At 37.0% G+C, this 21,703-nt stretch overlaps 1 protein-coding gene across 1 annotated transcript in view; it reads left to right on the plus strand.

Moving 5' to 3' along the window:
- IQSEC1 (IQ motif and Sec7 domain 1) overlaps positions 1 to 20,786 on the plus strand; it is a gene marked incomplete at its 3' end in the record, with an annotated part of 55,008 nt that extends 34,222 nt beyond the window's left edge. Inside the window, exons 5-13 of the mRNA XM_010085931.1 lie at positions 2,134 to 2,295; positions 6,815 to 6,937; positions 7,738 to 7,904; positions 10,458 to 10,597; positions 12,206 to 12,235; positions 14,534 to 14,659; positions 16,338 to 16,437; positions 19,777 to 19,938; positions 20,610 to 20,786. Coding sequence (XP_010084233.1) covers positions 2,134 to 2,295; positions 6,815 to 6,937; positions 7,738 to 7,904; positions 10,458 to 10,597; positions 12,206 to 12,235; positions 14,534 to 14,659; positions 16,338 to 16,437; positions 19,777 to 19,938; positions 20,610 to 20,786 — 1,187 coding nt within the window. The remainder of the gene's footprint in view (positions 1 to 2,133; positions 2,296 to 6,814; positions 6,938 to 7,737; positions 7,905 to 10,457; positions 10,598 to 12,205; positions 12,236 to 14,533; positions 14,660 to 16,337; positions 16,438 to 19,776; positions 19,939 to 20,609) is intronic.
- Between the last annotated feature and the right edge of the window lie 917 nt (positions 20,787 to 21,703).

The raw sequence follows: 21,703 nt of genomic DNA on the forward strand, positions 1-21,703 counted from the left end.
CTTCATTCCCACAGTTCAGAGTTTTCAGGTACTATTTTCATATCATTACAGTTCAGAGTTTACATTGCTTTTGTGTTACAACTTTCGTAACAAATTGGACTACTTTCAAATAATCCTAGACTGCAAAACTTCCTGATGCTTCACTTCAGCATGAAGAAAGTACCGATTGAAAAAGAGCTTGGGGCTTTCAGTGTATTGCTAAATGGATTTTTAGGTCTGTTTTGGAGACTTACCTAGCCTGGTTTGAAGTATATTTGAATAAGGTGATTTCATATTGCTGAACCAGAAGCAGAACTTCTTATGTGAAAAAGCAGACCCTGACTTATGTAAAATAATCATAAAGGCAACGTGATTTATTTTGCATCAGTTCCTATGTAATTGTATAATTTTAAGTCTTCAGGTTTACGCAGGTGGTGAGAATTCAAGTTGTGGTTTAGTACAATAAGTAACGATCCAGCATTTTCTGTATCTCAAGTAAAGGGTGATCTTTCGATCAAGTTGCGTGTTTTGATAGCATACTTTGTTTTCTGTTTTGGTAGTGGCTGGAGAGGAACTCTCCAGGGTTTGGATCACTCCAAATTTTATGGACAAATGTAGCTCACTAACAAGGGGGACGGGCGAAACTATTTCTGTTCTTGTTGGATGCTGCGAGTTAAAATTCAGAAAGAATAAGAACTCTGAAATACAACTCAAAAGCATATGAACATAACAGTTGCATTACTTACAAAGCACCCTTTTTCTTCCGTGAAGGAGGTTCATTTTACAAGATTGTATTGAGAAAATGACCATATGTGTAATCTTATTTCAGATGAAAAGAGCCACAAAGCTGATGCAAGAAATTGAGATTTGAGAACTCCCTTTTGATTAAAACTATATATATTCCTCTGATCTATCTAACTCTTAATAGGGTATTAAGTGTACAATAGTCTAATATAAAAGAGTAGGAGAACTGGATGGTGATGTATTTAGTAGTGTTATTTGCAATTAAAAACCCTGAGGAAGGGTTATGCTTGTATGATCAACCTTCTATGAAAATTCTACAGTCACCTTGTTCTTTGAAGTTGATTTTACTTACGATAAAGGAAATATTTTCCAGGCCATCCAACATGCTGCAAATCATTCACTTTTACAGGTGGACATTATGTTCTAATTCCTTACAAAATAAAGATGAGGGCAAAATTACTGGTTCTGTAAACATATCCCTTTTAGAAATTTTTAAAAGAAATTATGGTTGTCTGTTGTGTCACACTGCTGGAGGATGCAGTGCACAGTATTTGCTTTGAGGGGAACTTTACATCACCTTAAAATATAAGCAGCATTTTTCTTTTTAAGTGGTAGATTTTATTGCCAGAAATCAATTCCATCCCCATCCTTCCTCCCCAACACATGCTTCTTAATATGTTAAAATGAGTAGCTTCAGTTTCCTTTGTTTTGAGATCTGAAAATGGTTACAGCTAAATCAGGAGGTGATGTATAAAAAGATGTAAAACACTCCAAGGAACTATGAAGGTGCTTGTCAGAGGGAGGGAAATCTGGGGCAATGTGTGTGTTAAAGGACAAGAAGAAAAAAATCTGAGTTAGATGGGAGCTCCAGTATTTTTAATTGCTTCTTTTTGCATGACTGACTTTATTTTTTCCATTGTTTTTCATATGCTCAGCTTGCAAGTTAAACTTCTTCAGATGTTTTTGTTCAGTAAGTTTAACTTTGGCAGCAGCGGGGTGGGAGGTCAGGGGTGTTCTTTGTTTCTTGTTTGTGAGCAGCAGCTTTTTAGTTCTGTTTCCAGAAAGTACATCTCTCCCAGCAACAGGAGCATTTAGTAGCTGATGTTGGGCTTGTCTTTTGCATTGACAAGAGTTTTGAATTTCATGCCTGAAGCTGCTTGCATATAAAACTTCTCTTTGGAAGGGTTATGGGGCAGGGAAATGGATAATGATATGCAAAGACATGTTTCAGCGCTAGTAAGCTATTAACAGTGAATGTTATGTTGGACAGGATAGTTACATTTATCCTGAAACTATATTAGTAGTATGTTAGTCAAAAGTGATTTGCAAAATTGTTGTAAAATTTTAATCAGATGCCTTCAGATCCAATGGAAAAAAAATTAATAGTTTTGCATTTTCATTTCTCCACAGAAAACCTGAAAAAGGAGTCCAGTACCTGATTGAGCGAGGCTTTGTGCCAGACACTCCAGTTGGTGTTGCCCACTTTCTCCTGCAAAGGAAAGGTCTCAGCAGACAGATGATTGGAGAATTTTTGGGAAATCGGCAAAAACAGTTCAACCGGGATGTATTAGAGTGAGTATTGTGTGTGGGGAGGAGGTAAGCATATTTTAATGTTCAAGTAAGGTGTTTCATCAAGCTAGAGGTAGTAATGGTCTCTGAATTCAGTTCTGTGCTTATCTCTGCATCTTGTTCTAGAGGAGAGGGAAACCAGACTCTAAGGGTTAAGAAAGAAAGCATCCACATGAGCAAATATTTATTTCTTTGCTTTCCAGCTAAGTTACTGTTTTTATTATTGATCCAGCAAGATACTTAGAAGGATTTATATTCCCTGTAGTCATGTACATTTACTCTGAATTTATGTTCTCATTTTCTTGGCATTAGAGTATGTTATTTCAAAGTATTTTTCCTTCCTTAGGCTCTCTAATAATTTACTGAATGAAACAAAATAATATTATTTGCAACATAAGGCTTCATCAGTAACAAAACATGAAAATAATTATTGCAGCCACATGGCTCGGATGTTAGATAAACAGGGATTTCAGCCTGCACAGGCATATGCTGACAAGATCTACACAAACTGTTCTTTTCCAAAACATTAGATAAACAGAAACTGTTTTAAAAATCAAAGAAATTCAAAGCAGAAAATCAGACTTTTAGCAGCATGGTCTTGGATTTCAAACCTTATATACAGAGCAGACTGAAAAATAATTTGCTTTATTTTAAGAGGGTGTTCATTTAAATCACCTGTTCTTTGGGGGCTTTTTTTATCTGATACGCTGACCTGTAAACATGAATATATCTTAGTCCAGTTTTGTTCAATGAATTGTATAAAAAGCTTAGCTAGAAGTTTAACAAAACTTCTGAGAATGAAAGCAAAAACCCCAGATCTTGCCCATTAAGGAAGACTAGGAAAAATTCTGACCATAGGTTTTAACCAGAGTGTAATAGAAGCTGTGCTGAAATTTGCATTGGTCTATAGATGCAGTCTTTCTTGAGAACTAAATGTTTATATATAATATTGATGCCATAATATCAATACATCGCAAAAATGTTAAGGTTATGGTATCACGATACAAAGTGTCTACTAACACCTAATATTTTCTTTGCATATTTCTTATAGATTGCTCTCACGGGCTTCGTACGGCAAAGATGTTGCCCATGTTCCCTACAGTCATCCTGATCTTACTATTATGCTGTCAGAATTTATATATCTCACATTGCAAGCTTGAACTCTGTATTAATACAGCTAACATCACGTGTACATATGCCATAGACCTTTTGTAGAGGTCTTCTCTTTCCTTCCTGTGCCTCGTATAGCACAATACCCATCAGAAGGCAACGGAAGAGGCTCTGTACCAAAGCATGCAGTGCAGTGTAGTAGCAAGCCTTACAATGCAGAGTAACAGAATATGGCTTGATTTTGATGGAGTCGGTATTCAGCATGAGTCATTATTAGCTACTTGTAATCGTCATCAGTATTTTGCAATTATGAGTCAGACTAGGGTGAAGACTTTCGAAAGAGAGTGGATTTTCTAACTTTTTAAAAGAAAACAGTACAGGTCCAGGTCGAGATGATTTCTAATCTCAGATGATTCATTTTGTGATCTCGAACAAATCATTTGCCCTCACTGTCTCAAACAGACCAGCAGAATATGGGTGAGAAGGATGTCTCTGCTAAGCCAGATGTTGTATCTGTGATGAGGTCAATTGTTAAGAGTAAGGTCCTAATCACCTACCTACGACCCCACAACAATCCTTTTATTGAAATTAATTTGTTCTTAAATAAGCTGTTTCAGATATGCTTTGGGGCAAGGAACACCCTGTAAATGGTGCAGTTCTCTTGATAGTGTTCTTAACCTTGCCTGCAAATAGGAACAAGGTATTTTTTCTTAAAAAGAGAGGATAGATTAGCTTTTCATCTTAAATACCACATGTACAGATTGGATGTAGATTTTGTTGAACTGGTAATAGCTCCAGGTTGTTAAATGGAAAAGATGTTTAACAGATGATCCTTTTTCTGTTACACAATTTAATTTCAAGTGACTTGCTTTGATTTGAGTTTCCCAGATGCTATAAATTGGGGTTTTCAACTGTTTGAAATCTTTTTACTGGAGCTTAGAAAATATTCAAGAGAGTAGCCTAAATTTTTGACCAAGATCTGCATTCTGGGCCTGCTGTAGTTGCTGCCTGCGGGTAGCTCAGCTGTAGAGGCATTTTTTGGGAGGGGGAGCTGGCACTGATGTTGTTGCCCTGGTTGACATTTGGGCACATCAGCCATGCTTCCCAGAGCACTGCTGTTCTGCACTGAGCCTCAGTTTGCTCTCTGCCTGACCAAGGAGTGCTTGATGTAATAGAGATGTAGCTGACGAGCTGACCTTCTGCTGTGTCTTGACTTTGCATTAGAAAACAAAGTGCAGTCACTCAAAGAAAGAATAAAACAAAACATCATAAAGAACAGTGTTAAAAGAGAGGGGGAAGCATGACATTCTGTTGCTCTGTAAAGGACTGCATCATTTCAGTTTGTTACACTACACGGTTATGTGCAAGAGTACAGGCAAATGGTACAGTAGAGAATCAAGGCAGTTGTAACTGCGGTGACCCAGCAAATGGTATGTTCCACTCGTGCCTAAATTTCAGCAAGGGATAGTTGCCTGGAAGAAGTTTCAGTTATCTGCTTGCCTAGAAGTGGGGAAGCCTAGCTGCTTCTTGCTTTTACCTGCCAGGGAGATGTAACTATAGTAGTGAATATAAGTAGTTATAAGCTGAAAGAGGGCAGATTTAGATTAGCTATTAGGAAGAAATTTTTCACTGTGCGGGTGGTGAGGCAGTGGCCCAGGTTGCCCAGAGAAGCTGGGGATGCCCCATCCCTGGAGGGGTTCAAGGCCAGGCTGGATGAGGCTTTGGGCAACCTGGGCTAGTGGGAGGTGTCCCTGCCCATGGCAGGGGGGTTGGAACTCGATGATCTTTAAGTTCCTTTCCAACCCAAACCATTCTGTGATTCTGATTCTATGAAGAAGTGGTCATTCAGCACAGGCTTATTCACCTAGAGTATGTGTGTACTCAAGTTCTCCTGCAGTGAGTAAAGTCCATTTAATCGTGTTCTCTTTATCATTATGATCGTGATATTATTATCAAGGATTATAATTTTGTTAACCGTTGTTTTTTAAAAAAGCTAAACAAGTACATCTGATCTTACTTCCACAACTCCATTTGCTGTATTGACCTACCCAAAGTAGCTTGTTCCCTTTTTTGTCATGCCATAGCCACTAGAAAAGTTTTGTTTACTATTTTGAAATATTTGTGGAAAAGTACTGGTTCCAGTTAAGAGCATTGACCGTGGTGATGCACCTGCCATCTCCATAGTTATATAAAAGATTGTTTAAGCCCCTCACCTTTATGTTGTTGGCCAGCATGTTTCTGGATGACCTTAATTGCTCTAATTACTTCAGTTTGACTCCAGCTTGTCTGCCCATTTGCTTTACACCTTTGAAGGAGAAGAGAGCTTTTGAAAGTGTTACGGAACTTACAGTAGGTGGGAAGACTGTGAACTTTATTGCAGAACTGATAGTAGGTAGTAGGTTTTTAGGTGTGGATTGGGAAGAGCATGAGAAATACCAAGCCTGTTTGTTTCCTGGCGCTTCTGCATAAAGGGAAAAATTTTCAAGGCAAAGTGAATAAATGGCTTTGGTATTAATCAGTGTTAGCTAGAATGTTACTGGAAGAAAAATGTGAGCTACTCTAATTTATCACTGAATAGCTATACATTCAAGAAAAGGCTTTTAAATCTGGATTGTGCTTTCTTTCTGCGGTTTCTGCATTACAGTGCTGTTACTTGCAGTGATTCATGTCTGGTTATTTAAAAACTAAAAGCTAAGTTTAAAGAAGGGAAATTTATAGGCTTCTGATTTTGAAGTAGTCTTTAAACAATGTATTAGAATGACACGGTTCACATTGTTGATTATATTAAACTGGTTCCTTTTTATTTTTTGTCAGCACTGTATTTTCAGAGCAAGAAATTAATTCCTTCTCCATAAGTGTTAACTGAAAGACAGGGCAAATGATGGCGAGATGAGAATGACAGTAATAGTTAGAGAGTATCCAAACAACAGTATGTTTTTTCTCCATATGTAAGAACATTCATAGATATAGAGCCATTTGGGTACAGATTATTGTGCTTGCTGCAGGCTGTTTGAGATTTGATATTTTGAGCATTATAAACTATCTATTATAGGCATTGTAATAATTGATTGGCCTGGAAGCACAAAGCCAGTCATTATCCTTGGGAATGGTATGTCACTTACATTGGTCAGGCATTTGTCACTCCAGCAGCTCTTCTGTTTGTTTGTTGTTTGGTTTTTTTTTTTTTAAAAAGGGCCTGTTGATGTGTGTGCATTCTCATTGATCTATTATTTGCAATCTTTCATTCACAGCTTACCTATAATTATTGCACTTGCTGCTGGATGTTTAAAAAACCTTGATGAATCTCTACAAGAGATGGAAAACAGAAAGGTTCTTTGGATCTCAAAATCTTACCTTAGGTACTGTGTTGTTAGAAATTAAAAGACACCATGGCAATATGTTTTTATCCTAGCTGTGTTGTCGATGAGATGGACTTCTCAACAATGGAACTGGATGAAGCACTCAGGAAATTTCAGGCTCATATCCGTGTTCAAGGAGAAGCCCAGAAAGTGGAACGGCTCATTGAAGCTTTCAGGTATGATGCTGAAATAAATTAACTCAGTCACTAGAAACGTACTGTTGTCTAACGGTCAAACTGGAGAACTGGGGTAGTTGAGTATATCTAAGTTATTTCACTGCTTATTTGCACTGTCCTTAGCTACATACAATTTTAAATATAGCGTGTCATTTGTGGTGGTTTGCTAAGTATGAAATAGGAAGTTTTATTTGCTGGTGCTGTTCATGGACATAATTTGTATTAATGTAGCAAGGTTTATCAATTAGAAGTTCTTTCTGGCATCAGTTGAAAAGAAATTCAGCGATTTTTTTTAATATCTCTAACAGTTTGCATCTAATAGTTTATGTGAATGGAATTATAAGACCATTGACATTTTACATTTTAGAATATTTATGCTCTAAACCTTTCATTAAGCATTTCAACAGTAGTGGAATAAAGAGCATTAACTTATCAATACTAACACACGTGTATTTTATCCCAGGCAGGAGGAGATGTAAACCACCATGTGGCAGTAAGCTAAAATCAATGCTATATTCTTACCTGGTGTTAATAGGCATTACTAACTGAAAAAAAAAAAAAAAAATATTGAGGTTATTGTAGCTCAGACTCTGTACTAAGAAGTGAAGTTACAGTGGTAGTAGAAAACAAAAGCCTTCCATGTTCTAGATCAGCTTATGAAAATATGTGGACAGAAAAATAAATGTATGTATGGAACACAAGAGTTTGCTCAGTCTCTGGAATGTAGTGTTTGCTTTATTTGGTGGAATTAGAAGAGTAATTCATAGCTTTGACAGCTTCCCCTCTTTGCTTTTTTACAGCCAACGATATTGTATCTGCAACCCGGGTGTTGTGAGACAATTTAGAAATCCTGATACCATCTTCATTCTAGCTTTTGCCATCATACTGTTAAACACAGATATGTACAGCCCAAATGTGAAACCAGAACGCAAAATGAAGCTAGAAGATTTTGTCAAGAATCTGAGGGGTAAGCAAACTCTAATGACGAAGGACATGAAAGTTTTTCCCTGTAACTGTCAGTAGAGGGACGCCACGTATTTTCTGGGAAAAAGACAAAATACAGGGCACTTGATTGGGATTTCACCTGACTTTTAATACTGCTGTCATTTTTACAGGCTTTAGTTATTTCTGGAATAGTGAAAACAGAACTAAGCTTATAGTATTTTGTCATTATTATCTTGTCTGTCTTGAGTGGATGTATTGTTGGGTCCTTTTATTCCCGTGTATGTATGTATAAGGAACAGAAACCACTATGCCATGATGGGAACTTTTGGAACTAAACTAAAGATTTCAGTTCTCTGTGGGGAAAAAACAAAAAATCACAACTCCAAAACCTTCCTGAAAGGTACACTGTAAATAGCACAGAAATTTCATTTTGGTATATTTTCTGATCAGTAAACTGTTTGCAAAGCTAGGACATACCTAAGCTTGCCATCAGATTGCCAAAAAAATACTGATATTTTTTCAAGTCTGTATCTCAGATCTTTCTATCCTGGTTCTTTTGATGAAAAAAACAGGTTTTTTTATGAAGTGTCAGCTCAGGCAGCGCTCAGCTGTGCCTAACAGGAATTGGTCGCTGTAGAGCTGAGGAGGAAGATCGTGCATGAGGGGATGATACCTCCTGTTGTTCCTGGGCACTCAAGGAAGAGTTGATCAGACAGCATTTGCCTTTTATCACGGAAGAACGCTCAGATGTTAGAAAAATAAAATGAGGCTGAAGTCCCCATCCCTTTTTTTCCTTTAAGATAGTTTGTGCCCATAGGGAAAAGCAGCTTTTACTATAGTTCCATTGCTGTGCGTTTGTGCAAAGGCCAGGAGAATTGCCTGCTCAGTCACTGCAACCCTCTCCTCCTCCTCCCCTGCTTATAAGCACAGGATAAGGACGACGTAGTGCACAGTCTCTTTTCTTTTGGCAACAATGGGTGCAGCAGCATGGTAGCACAATAGGCCCACTGCTGCAGGCACCAGCAAGCACTGACGTATTGTTTAACAGCCGTTTTCTCAGTGATACCTAAAAGCAGGCTGACTGGCAGAAAGACAGAATCGAGTTGCTTAATATATAAAAATATATTGGCACATCTCAGATGGATTTTTGTATTCAGGCAGTTTGTGTTCATGTGTGCATGTGGTACTTTCATTTTAGTACTAGTAAAAACAAAATACTTGTGGTGTTCTGGAATTTCAGATCTTGAAAATGCAAGTCCTGTTTGATGATTTTATGCCCTTAGATTTATATAAGACAGCGATGAATGATCTATGCTTAGCAGATGTTTTAGCTTAGCAAAATTTAAGTTAGTGTTGAGATTTTATTGTAAAGTCCACAAAGACTTAAAAAGGTCTGCTATTAATCTCTTAGCATAATACTACAGTTATATTTATATAGTACATTCTCTCTGAGCTCCAGCCTGAATGCCAGCAATTTCTTCTCATTGTAGGCATTTTTGTAACAGGCTACCTTGTCTCTAACTTCAAATGACTGGATTCCAAAGGGTGGGCTCTGGAAGACTTCCGGGTGTGGAACAGAACAGAGGCGGGTTTTGTTATTGCAAAGAAACTATTTTATCACAGTATTTTTTATGTTCCACTGGGTGACAAAATATTCTATTTTGGCTTCTGAATGGGAGATAAAATCTGTTTTAAAAATAGACATGCATCTCCCTGTCCCCAGGAAATCCAGCTTTAAGACGCTTATTAAAATTGGGCTACTTCGACTGCTATCAAAAATTCAGGATCAAGCATTCGGGACACTGTGGCATTTGTTAAAATACTTACATGCCAATGATATTCACACAGTGCTAAACAATAATATTGTAACTAGGTTATTTTGATGATTTGTTTTTCCAGAGTAAATTAATTGTTTTTGAAATCATACAGGAAATATTGGTTAAATTAATTTTACTGGATATTCATAAGGTTCTCTTGTAGGGAGTTATTTTATGAACAGTGTTGAGTAATACTGGGATATAGGCAAAATTGAATGGTTGTTCTGTTTCCTCCCAGAGGTATACACCTAGGAAGAGGTCATATGGAGATTTTAGTGTCTAAAGGGTTATTTAACTCATTTGAGCTTTGATACCGAACAGAGGAAACTTGCAAGAAAAACAAAAAACAAATGTAGGAAATTAGTCTTTTTATGGCTTAGCTTTAGATTAGGAGTTACAAAACAAAAAAATCCCAAATCTGTGTCATTTCCATCAATGTCTTGGCGTATTGGGGGCAGCAAGCTTTTGGACAAAAATCAGTGCTTCAGTGATGAGTAATGGAACTTCTGCTGCTTTGGTATGGTAGGCACAAGGACAGCATAGGAGATGTTAGCTGACAGTACTGGCAGTTGTGAAACACAACAGCATAAACAAGTACATCAGCCGTTCTAGGCAATGTTGGCATTACCGTTAGCAGAGGAAACAAAGATTGCCCACGTTTTTATCCTCTCTTTGCTGAGAAGCCTACATTGCTGAGAAATAACAGTGTGTGTTAGCTCGTGCAGACCCAGGCTGATAGAAACCGTTGGCTTCTGCAGGTGTGGATGACGGTGAAGATATCCCACGAGAAATGCTGATTGGGATTTACGAGCGAATCCGTAAACGGGAACTGAAGACGAACGAGGATCATGTATCCCAAGTCCAGAAGGTTGAAAAACTCATAGTAGGAAAGAAACCGGTATGTTCACTTGGCACTGCATGTCAGCTACTAAGGAGATGTAGGGCAGTGTACGGTACAGAACAATACAGAGGTGTGTTGCTTAGAGGGCAAAAGGCAGAAACTGTCAAAATAATAATTTGCTATAAGGTTGGTTTTAATTTTGGAGCATTCACAGTGCAGGTGAATTTTGTTGTTGCAATCGGGTATTCATGAGTGATGATGTTATGAGTCTGAAACTCTTTTCTCTACATGAAGCTTTACAATTCTGAAATTACACTGAAATATCTGCATCTTAGGCAGCTCTCATGTTTGTTTCAGGTGAATTGAAGTGTGTTGTTAAAGTGATGTTGTAGAAAATGGTATTTCAACACTTCTGCTGTCAGTTATGGCTCCATAATTTACAAGAGCAATAGAGAACTTCTGTTCACGTCAGCGTCTTTTCTCAGCTTTGCAGCTAGCTCTATGAACCGCTGTTAGCGAGGGGAGATTGTGTCATTTGGTCTCAGAAATCAGGTCCCATGGATTTTAGTGCTGGGTTTGAGCATCCAAAGATAACTCTTGCTTTGTTGTGGGAAGAAATCCTAAAATACTTTGCTATATAAATTCATCTTCAAAGTGTCTGTTGGAAAAAGAGAGAGAAAAGGAAGGCCACAGCATTTTTCCCTTTCTTTTAGGAGCCGAGTGAACACAGAGATATTAAGACCAATATTTTATATGCTGACAATTGTATCTAATGTGGAGAGGGACGAAAGATACTCATCCTTCCTGAATTCAAGTCCTAGAGTCATCTTCTGAAAATTTTCATGTTAATAGTCACGAAGGCAGCCCAAAACAAAGACAAAAAACCCGAGACTTGCATGTTTTTGAAGTACTGCATCAGTTAATTATCAGCTCTGGGGAACTTTGCTGAAGCAGAGACTGATGGGTTGGGTTTTTTTTTTTTTATTAAGAAAAAGCCAATGGATCTCAAGATTCTCCGTATTACCTTTAAAGAGCTTTGAATGGTAATCTCTTCTCAGACAAGTCTCAGTGCGGGAGGGGAGAGAAGAGAATGAGGGACCACCAAAAAAAGAAAATCCAATCTACTTCTGTTTCCCAGTAAGGAAATATTGAGGAGATGTCTTGGAAGAAGCAGTGGAGAGAGAAAACAAAATTTTCTTGATAAAAGCTTTAACATATTTTTGAGCAGAAGGGAAATAAATATTCTAAATTCAGTATTTGACAGTCACTTAATGCTTTCATATGAAACTCATTTTCCATAATTGTTTGGGGATTTACGTTTATATATAGGCTTCTGTGGGAGATGTTTTTTTTTTCCCTCGTTCTTTTTTTATTCAGGCATGTGGCAATTCAAATCCTAAAACTAATCCTGACCTTGTAAATTAAATGGGATTAAGAAAACAATGCCCTCAATAGAGTCCTAAGTTCAAGGATTCTTCCATTGAGAGGCTTTGTAGCTGTGTGAAAAAAAATTTAGGAAATAGCCAACAGTATTTACTGATAGAAGTATTTGTTTTTACTTCATAGGCATTTAGTCATAGTAAGACCGTGACGTATTTAGTTGCTAAGATACAGTACTGTGTTTCTCTGAAGTTTAACGAACTTGTATATGTCTTTCTACTGTAGATTGGATCTCTGCATCATGGACTTGGTTGTGTAGGTATTTCTTTCATCCTCCTTCAAAATTTATAGTAATTATAACTGGCAGCTTTTTCTTAATCTGGCAATAATGCATTCTATTACATTGTAGCATTTTAAAAAATTGGGCTTCTTTAAAGCAAAATTTTCCTGTTGTTGTAGTAATAACTCTCCAAAGTATAAAGATTTTCTTAAAAACTTGTTTCCCAGAGAGACTGCTTAATTTATTGCCAAGAGTTTTCTACACCTTTTTTAGTACACTTTTTATGCATTTCAGCTGCTTTTATCACTGTAGAAATTAGCTAGTAAAGAATAAATAAAGAAGTAAAATTAGAATTGCGCCTCACCTTTCCCCCTGAGCCCTACTGTGTTCATTCTTTCTGGTCCATTTCAGTATTTAATGACACTCTACGAAGATATTGCCAGTTAATTTAACAGTTCTCTTCTGAAAGGTAGATGGACATAGAAAATATTGATTCCAGATTTAAGTTATAGGAATATTCAATAATAATCCAAAAACTGTTCTTCTAATGCAGTGTTCTGCTTAAATTTAATTTCATGATAATATTATTGCTAGTAGTTTTGAACAAACAAAAAAACCACCTCATAGCAGAGGAGTGCACATAGTGCTCTGAAATCATCTTATACGAATTTGATCCTAATGATTTCTTTTTGCTCAATTCTGACTGCACTGTGTGTGAGCGTCTTCACTCGGGACAATCCAGAAAGGAACTTTAAACTCTCATTTGTTTTTTCAGTCTTCTGTTTCTTGCTTTTTCCGTGTAAACAATTAAAATAATGCAAAGCTAACTTCGTATTCCTAAGCGAAGTACCTGTCATTGTTTCATGGATGCATGCCTAGCAGTGCCACTGGACTGTAAAACCAAACTGAAAGGTGTGACCTTTATAAAAATACGGTGGCAGGGAATCTTACCAGGTCATCTATTGCTATGAGTGAAAGCACGGTCTATGGTTAGATTTCAGTACCAGAGCTCACTGTAGTTGTTTGGAAGTTCATAGGCTCAGTGACTACCTTTGGGTTTTGTTATCTCGCTGTAGCAAATCTCATGTGCTGGGGAAGCTAAGTCTGGACATCAGAGAGAGGGAGAACATGCCACATTTATTCCTGCCACTGTCCACTGAGAACCCATGTCAGCTGTTCAGTTACCGGAATAGCCTGAAAATAGAAACCATTGGTTTCTCCAGCATTCTTCACCACACTAGCTCCTTTAGAACATGTCAGATTTTTTCTGAAATACCTTTGTCTTCCAAGTTCAGGGAGGGTAATTAAACTAATGCCATAGATAAATTACATGCTATTAGCATTTTGTCTGTTATTAGTATAGCTATCATTGGATTTGGGGGAAAAACTGAAATCTCACCAAATGACTTCATAACCAACCAGGAACAAGGGCAGATAGTGAATCCTACACTCTTCCCACCCCCTTTTTTTTTCTGCTGCTCATGTAGAGGAAGAAGAAGCATTAAGTCTTTGTTTTTCTTTGACTAGTAAATCTTGTAATTCCCATGGAGAATCAGGAATTATAAAGAAATTTAATACATAAATGAAATGTATGTCTAGTTACCAAAGAATATTCTCTACTTCAAATTTTTAAAGTATAAAGGATTTCTTTTAGTATTCCTGACAAGATATTGTCTGCATTTAAAAGAAATTAAGTCTTGCTAGGTTGAAAACAGAAGCTTCAGAGATAGCTTCAGCGACATTTCAAATAAGAAAATGGAAAATTATTCTTGGTTTTCTTGCCGGCATGAGAAAATAAGTCAGACTGAAAATGCATTTACTTTTTCCTGATGTCCCCACTTCCTTGGTATTGGGGAATGAACAAATTGAATTAACTCAGGGGCTGAGAAACAGTTATCTACAACATCAGTGTATTCATCTCATAAAAGCTGAAGTTGCTTTGCATCCTTTCTTCTAATAAAGATATGTAAAAATGCTCAGGAAAGCAAACATCCTTTGCTTTGAGCTCCCACTTGCTTAATCTTAAGTTCTTTCAAGGTTTTATTGCTTCATGAAGTAAAACTCTATCCCCAGTAAAACTTTATTGGCATCTATATGCAGTAATGCAAACTGTTAGAGGATATTTTGTATAAGAATTTTGATGAAGTCTGAATGTCATGCAAGTTTGTAGCATATAAATCTTTATTTTTCTGTTGTTGGTCCTTTGATGAAAGAGTCTAATGGGCTTAGAGGTAAAAGTATTTGAAGTATTCAAAAAATTACTCTGGGTATGAAAAATGCTCTTTCTTGACTAAATATTGCTATATTGACCATGAACTTCTGTATTGTCATAGGTCCTCTCTCTACCCCACCGGAGGCTTGTTTGCTACTGTAGGCTGTTTGAAGTGCCAGATCCAAATAAACCTCAGAAGCTTGGATTGCACCAGCGAGAAATATTTTTATTTAATGATCTTCTTGTGGTATGTATTTGCAGGTGGATAGGCTTTCTAGTGAGGCATTCAGAAATGCCTGTCTCCATGAAATCAGTGGCAATTAAGTGAATGAGCATTCCTAAAAATAAATATCTATTACATGCTACTCTGTACTCCAACAATCTTGAGATGATCAAGATTCAAATTTTCTTAATTTTCTTCATTATGTATAATTTGCTTTAAACTGAAGCCTTTTATTGATTACTGAACTCTATTATAAGAAAGTACTTTGGCACAATAGCTTTTACTATAAAGAACAAAAATTACCTCCAGTTTACCCGTTTCCCTAATGGGTGAATGAAGACATTCTTTATTCTGTGAATAATGAATTCAGGTTACTTCTGGAAAAACAAAATTACATCCTTCTTTGTATTCCCCAGAGGTTCTATGAACCAGACATGTTTATTAATTGAAGTAGGAATAGGATGTGTTGAAATACATTTTACAGTTGCCTTTTAATTTTTTGTGTGCATTTAATTTGACCCAGTCTTTTAAAAAACAGACATACAAAACTAGTGACAGCTTGGAATTATTTGGTTGATTTACTGTTAAAAATAGGAAGATTTGTTGCACTCTATTTGGAATGTGTTTGGCTGTTACCTAAGAAATGAGAACGAAACTAAATATTTCGTGTTTTGTTATGAAAAAGGCATGCTTCAGATGCACAGTTTTATTGTGTGTAATTTTTACATACCTTCAGACCTTAAAAGCAGGAAGTAAATAAAAAAAAAAACCCTAATCCTTTTGATTCTGAGTATAACCTTCTAGTTGTGAATGTGAGCTTAGGTGTAAAGTGATGGAACATTGTCATCTTCAAGTTGCAAGTTTTCTGTCATTTTTCATTACTTAATCAGAAGTCAGTAGTTCTATAAAACTGTTTTGGGAGTAACATAGACCAAATGCCATCGCCAAAAGTTAAAATTAGAACTAGTGAAAATAAACCTCCTGGTTATAAAGAGTGGTTGCATTCGCACTTTGGGAAAAACCCAAAATTGATGATAAGTAGTAGTATGTTACTTCTATTGTAGCAAAAAGTAAAGGTTTCTACAGACTTCGAGCTTTTATTGAGATAGGTGCTGTACAAATCGCAGGGAGAACAGGGCATCGTTAGATGAGATAGTGGAAGGTGGTGTTTGGAGGTGCACATAAATGAAGCAGGTTTGGAAGGTCACAGCACATGTGACAGTACAGGCTGAGAATTAAACTTGTGTGGAGAGGTCCACAGGCGTGTCCTGCCTGTAGGCCAGTCTGTAAGACAAAAGCATGAAGGAAAGTGTGGTAGCAGCTAAGTTTTTTTAAAAAAAGATAATTTGAACATATTTACATTTTTGCTAGCATGTACAGAGCATAATAAGGGAAGCGGGTTTTTTTTTTTCTTTCTGGAATTTCAGGAAGTAGATGGAGAACAGAGAACACAAAGGCTTTGTATCTGGATAAAATATTAAAGCTGGTTAAGAGACACCAATGCTTCAAAGCTAGACAGTTCTTCAGTAGTAGCAGATAAAATACATCAGTTGCATTTTAAAAAAAGGAAAAAATTACAAGTTCATATTTTCTGGCAGATTATAGCTTTCTTTGGCAGAAAATGTTTTCTTAAGAACAATAGTTTTCCACAATCATGTATGGTAAAAGGGACATTTTTCTTTGTTTATTTGATAACTTCCAGGTGACCAAGATTTTTCAAAAGAAGAAGAACTCAGTCACATACAGTTTTCGACAGTCATTTTCCCTTTATGGAATGCAAGTTCTTCTTTTTGAGAACCAGTGTAAGTTTTTCCTCTCTTTTTAGATGACAATTTTATTTATAAATAAAACATTGTGTGAATGAAACAGGTGGACAGGACTTGATTCTGAATTGCTCTGAATTTAACTTAGCCCTAAAGTTAAAAACAAGGTGGTGTCAGCATAAAGAAACAGCACGACTGCTCTTAGATTTCTTTGGTGGTAGTCAGAAGCTAAATCTAGCCTAATGTGGTGTTTGTGAATACTTGTAAAGAATAAAATGTTTGTAAAGAAACAAATGTATCTGTTGCCTAGTCAATAGTACAGATAGCTGGAACTGCATGTATGATAATAAATAATGACTATTATAATAATATGTGTAATTCAAAGCACTATTTAATTTATTTTCCTGATTATATCTTAACTTTGTGCGTGGGTAATATATACTCATTCAGATACAAATACAAAGCAGAGAGCCTGGATTAAAGGTTTTATTTTCTGATGCCTTCTGTTCATGTCAGTTGTAATCAGCATCAATCCAGTATTCTTTTTATCTTCAATGTTTGTCAAGCGTAGCCTTAGCAGATAAAAACCCAGCAAAAAGCAAACAGGTTGCTAATGTCCTGATTTTAAGCCCAGAGCCAGCATCAGGAATAACGCAGCAGAGCATAGTTGTTTGTGTGGCACATGGGGAGACAGTCTATTTGACCTGTCTTAATGGTTTGTAAGCCAAACCTTGACCTTCATGATAAACTGGATACAGTTTAGCGTGACATTCAGTGGTCTCTGTGCTTTTCTGTTGTGGAAGGCTTTTATTTTTCACTTGTCCTTGAGAATGTGCTCCACTGCTCATCTCACTCAAAAGAAGTGGCTGTTGTTGAGTCAAAGCATGTGGCGATCTCTAAAGGGAAGCTTTTGTAGAGCTTACAGCAGCAATGTAGCCTGCAGGCTATTTCTATGTGTATGCATTCATTCTCTCTCTTGTGCACACGTTATATGATACAAAATTCATTTTTAGAGAGGAAGGCCAAACGCTTCTGTCCTGGATTCTACTAAAAATAGAAGAATATGTGATTCGTCTGATGTCAGGTTAAATAAATGAAAAAAAAAAAATCTCATAAGCATGTTAAGTAGAAACACCTTCTTCAAGTAAACTTAAAAATATCTATAGTGAAACTAGGAGTAAAGGGTTGGATTCCTCCCGGTGAACTGGAGGCATTTTAACTGGGACTCCTCAGGTGAATTCACTACAGTGAATCAGTGAGCTGGTTGTACTTCTAATGCCAGCGCCTGTTAGGTGGAATGCAGGATTTCCCAATTGGGAAAGAGAACTATGCTTTCTCTCTGGCTTGTAAAATTCATATTCTTGGTTTCCTCTGTCTCCAGCAAGTTTTGGGGTGTTTTGACAAGAGCCATCGTGCCATTCCGTAAATCTATGTGTAGCAGCTGTCAGAATCAGCTGGTTTCAGGTGAATAAAATTTAGTGTCACTAAAGCAGAAACAACAAAAATATTGGCTTGGCTATTGGTGAGGCTGAACAACATGATTGGCGTTGATGATACAAAAATTGACTTCTAATGACAGAAGTCAATTATGTTGAGGGATGGATGAGCTCCAAAAGGGAAAATAGTGTCATGTATCTCTAGTAAATAAAGAGGGAAGTGTATTTTACATCTCCAGTCAAAATTTCTGCCAAAATGTAAAGGGTGAGCAGATGACTTCAGAGTGTATCTGAAACCAATAAATACATGAGTGTTTCCTGACGCTTAATCAATATGATGTAGAGAAGTATCTTTGGTAATAAAATATTTTTGTTCATTTAGTATGTGGAAATTTATTTCGTTCACATGTGAAGGTAGCCCATGTGACTTTGGAGTTAGCAAGTTTCCTTGCTTGGTTTCATAAACATCTTTTTTTTTCCCCAAGTGGTGCACTTTCTAGAGCTGTTTGCTGCATATCCAGTTTCAGTGTTTGAAACAGTACGTGCTGTTACAGCGTGCTCTACACCTGCTAGTTTGCGTAGCACCAGACTCCTGCGCTTTTGGCCATTTGGCTGTATTCTGAACGACAGCAGCTGCAGACAGCTTGAGGCGGCTGGCTTATTTGATTGAAGGTAGATGCAGTTGTCATGTAGTCGGGAGAAGCAGATCAGCTATACATTACTTCAGTGCAAGGTGTTGATACCGGACCCTGGCAGAAGCCCCAAATTCTTGCTCCCTCCTTCCCCTCTGTACCCTTTGAGGCTTGCAGCAGTTGGCGCCTTTTTTCACTTGAGAATGGTGAATAGACTTGCTTCACTTTTAGTTGCACCTCTGATTTGGAAGTTAAGATATCCTTTTAAAAAATCATAACATTTGCACTTGGTTTCTCAGGTTGAGAAACTTATTTCTGTCTTGTTGAAACCTAATGATTTTGAGGGAAGAGACTACCTTAACATCATCTGCTGGTTCTTGAGGGAATTAATTTTTAGTACACGGGAGGGCTTGAAATTCAGCTTGAAAACGTAAGTAAATATTTGAGAGGTTTAGCAAACCAATAAGGTCAAGCAAGTGAGTAAAAGAAGACATTGTGAATTAGAATGCACATTTTGAGTTTTTCTGACACCCCATTTCTGCAGGTCTGTGGTTTAAGGAAATGCTGATTGTGTTTTCTACAGCAGAACTAATCTTCATTATAAGCTATCTTTCTGTAAATGAACTTTCTGTCTCAACCAGGAGATACTTTTGAGTAGCTGCTAAAATTTGCATTCTCAGAGGTGCAGCTAGAAGAGAGACAAAGACAGTTTACTGAAATATTTGCCTTTTACTGTGAAGATGTCCATAATATGGACCAAAGGGGGTAAGGGGGAATACCCCTACTTTTTATTCTTAGTATGAAATGTCACAGATCACTTTTTTTTTTTTTTAAATGAAAGGAAAGTAGAATGTCCAGGAAACACAACTTATTAGGAAGTACTAAAAGCTGTACTAGTGTGTTTGTTTTCATGCCATCTTTAAATTAAAATTATAAGACAGTTTCTAGTACTTGAGACGTATTCAAGTAGTCTTTACTCAGCAAAACTTTGGTCACAATTAAGTAGGTAATGGGATCTGTTTCATGAAACAAAAATTATCCCTTTTTTTTTCCCTGGGATTGTTATTTTATATTGTACATTGTACCCTAAGGGTAATATCATTCCATATTTATCTGGTATATTGTCAGTTAAGCAGTTCCAGTGTATCTTAGGGATTTTCAATCTAATTCTGTGCCTTTGGACTTTTATTTCTCTGACTTTGTCCTCTATATGATAATATTAGTAAAAAGCCATCAGTCTGGGGTTGTTTTATAAAAAGAAGAATAATTGGAATAATCAGAGCTTAGTTTTTCTTGACTCTTTCTTCTAGATTATCCCAATGGTATTCGGCTCACATCAGCTGTTCCAGGCGCAGATATCAAAGTACTAATAAATTTCAATGCACCAAATCCTCAGGACAGGAAGAAGTTTACAGATGATTTGAGGGAGTCAATTGCAGAGGTTCAAGAAATGGAAAAGCACAGAATAGAGTGTAAGTACAAAGGTACATATAATAGAGCACTTTCAAGCTAATCACAATTAGGCAATCTTGAATACATGTGTAACCCATGAGAACTCTTTAAAAGTTCAAAATAATGTGAGTTTTTTCTCTGGCTTTGATTCTATAAAGAGGAAAAACGCAATGATAACTTAAGCCCCAGATGAGTTCATTGACTATTCTTTACTGCAGTGTAGCTGCAGTGGTAATTTAGCCTGGAAAAACTGCAAACAGGAATGGACAGAGGAGAGGTGGATTTGTAATTTATGGCATAAGTTGCAGGAAGAATGTTAGGGATAATTTACGGCACTGAATTTCTCAGTGATGGCCCTTCAAAAAAGTTTCAGTGAATTTTTCTTCATTTCCGTGTTGATATTCCTGTATTCTCTCAATTAGGTAGCCATAGTATATTTTGCTGGAAGTTATGTGACTGTCTAAACATGGAATTTAATTTTCTGTTTTTCCAAAAGAGGAATAGCCTCTGTATGTTGTAATAGAAGGCTGTTAGGACGGGGTGGCATTCCTCTCTGGCATTTGACAATGCCAAAATGAAAACTTATGCATTATTCACAGTAATAAATGATGACACACAGAAATTGTGATGTTACCCTGTCCTTCATTAGAGTCAATAAATATGAATTGCAAAATTATTCTCTTTGTTTCAGCTGAGCTAGAAAAACAGAAGGGTGTGGTGCGTCCAAGCATGTCTCAATGCTCCAGCCTGAAAAAAGATTCTGGCAATGGGACGCTGAACAGAGCTTGCCTGGATGACAGCTATGCTACTGGGGAGGGGCTGAAAAGAAGTGCCCTGAGCAGCTCGCTTAGAGACCTGTCTGAAGCAGGTACGCACTGCCTTTATTTCCCTGCTCTGACTAGTGCATGCAAAGATGCGTGAACGATGCATAGAAAGCCCAGCTCGCAGTGGGCTTCCAGAACTAGTAATACTGAACCTTCAAACATTTAAGTAGCTCCTCTTTCATAGTTCGTGTTTGTTTGTTTTTTTAACTGTTGTTCTATTAAGCAACACTATTTGAAAGCATTTAAACCATTGTAGATTGCAATATATACTTTTAGAGGAGAGGCATGACAGAGGAAAAATTGTGTTTTACAAAAAACAATTTATAGACTTCTGCTAGGAGTAACCCACTTAGTTTTCCTTTCTTTTTTTTTTCTTCCCCTTCATACAATAGGCTTAGAAAGAAAAGAAAAGAAATTGGTCTCTGTGTAATGACCATTTTCTATGTGATTGTGCTCAAGCGTACCTGTGTCACCACCTTGATGAATGAAATTGAGTGAAGCCTTACTAAATTCTGTCTAGAGCTGTGTAATTCAGATACAGTGTGTCCCTGGTACTCTTTTATTGTTTTGTAACTCAAGATGTAGTTCCCAATTCTTGCAGAAGAGGTTGTTGTGAAATACTATTGTGAATATAATAAAGGAAGCCGTAGTGAACAAGAATACTGATATCCCACAAGACCACTGATGTGTCTTAAGATTTATTAACTGATTGATATAGCTAAAGACTAGAAAGCAGTGGTGGTGTGATTTTTTTAGCCAAAGAAAAGCCAGGGGAAGTCTGGTATGTTTTTATTTCCTGGTTTGCCTCGGTAATACACACCTGGCATTACGGGTAGTAACCTTGCCTTTCACTGTTAAATGTGACTCCTGTCTTTTACAAGGAGTCATATCTGAACACCATGCCCACTATTCAGAAAGTACTTCTGGGGATAGTAGCAACTATGTATATATAAAATATATA

This window comes from Pterocles gutturalis, unplaced genomic scaffold (assembly GCF_000699245.1).
Source record: "Pterocles gutturalis isolate BGI_N339 unplaced genomic scaffold, ASM69924v1 scaffold49696, whole genome shotgun sequence".
In the NCBI taxonomy this organism is placed as follows: domain Eukaryota; kingdom Metazoa; phylum Chordata; class Aves; order Pterocliformes; family Pteroclidae; genus Pterocles; species Pterocles gutturalis.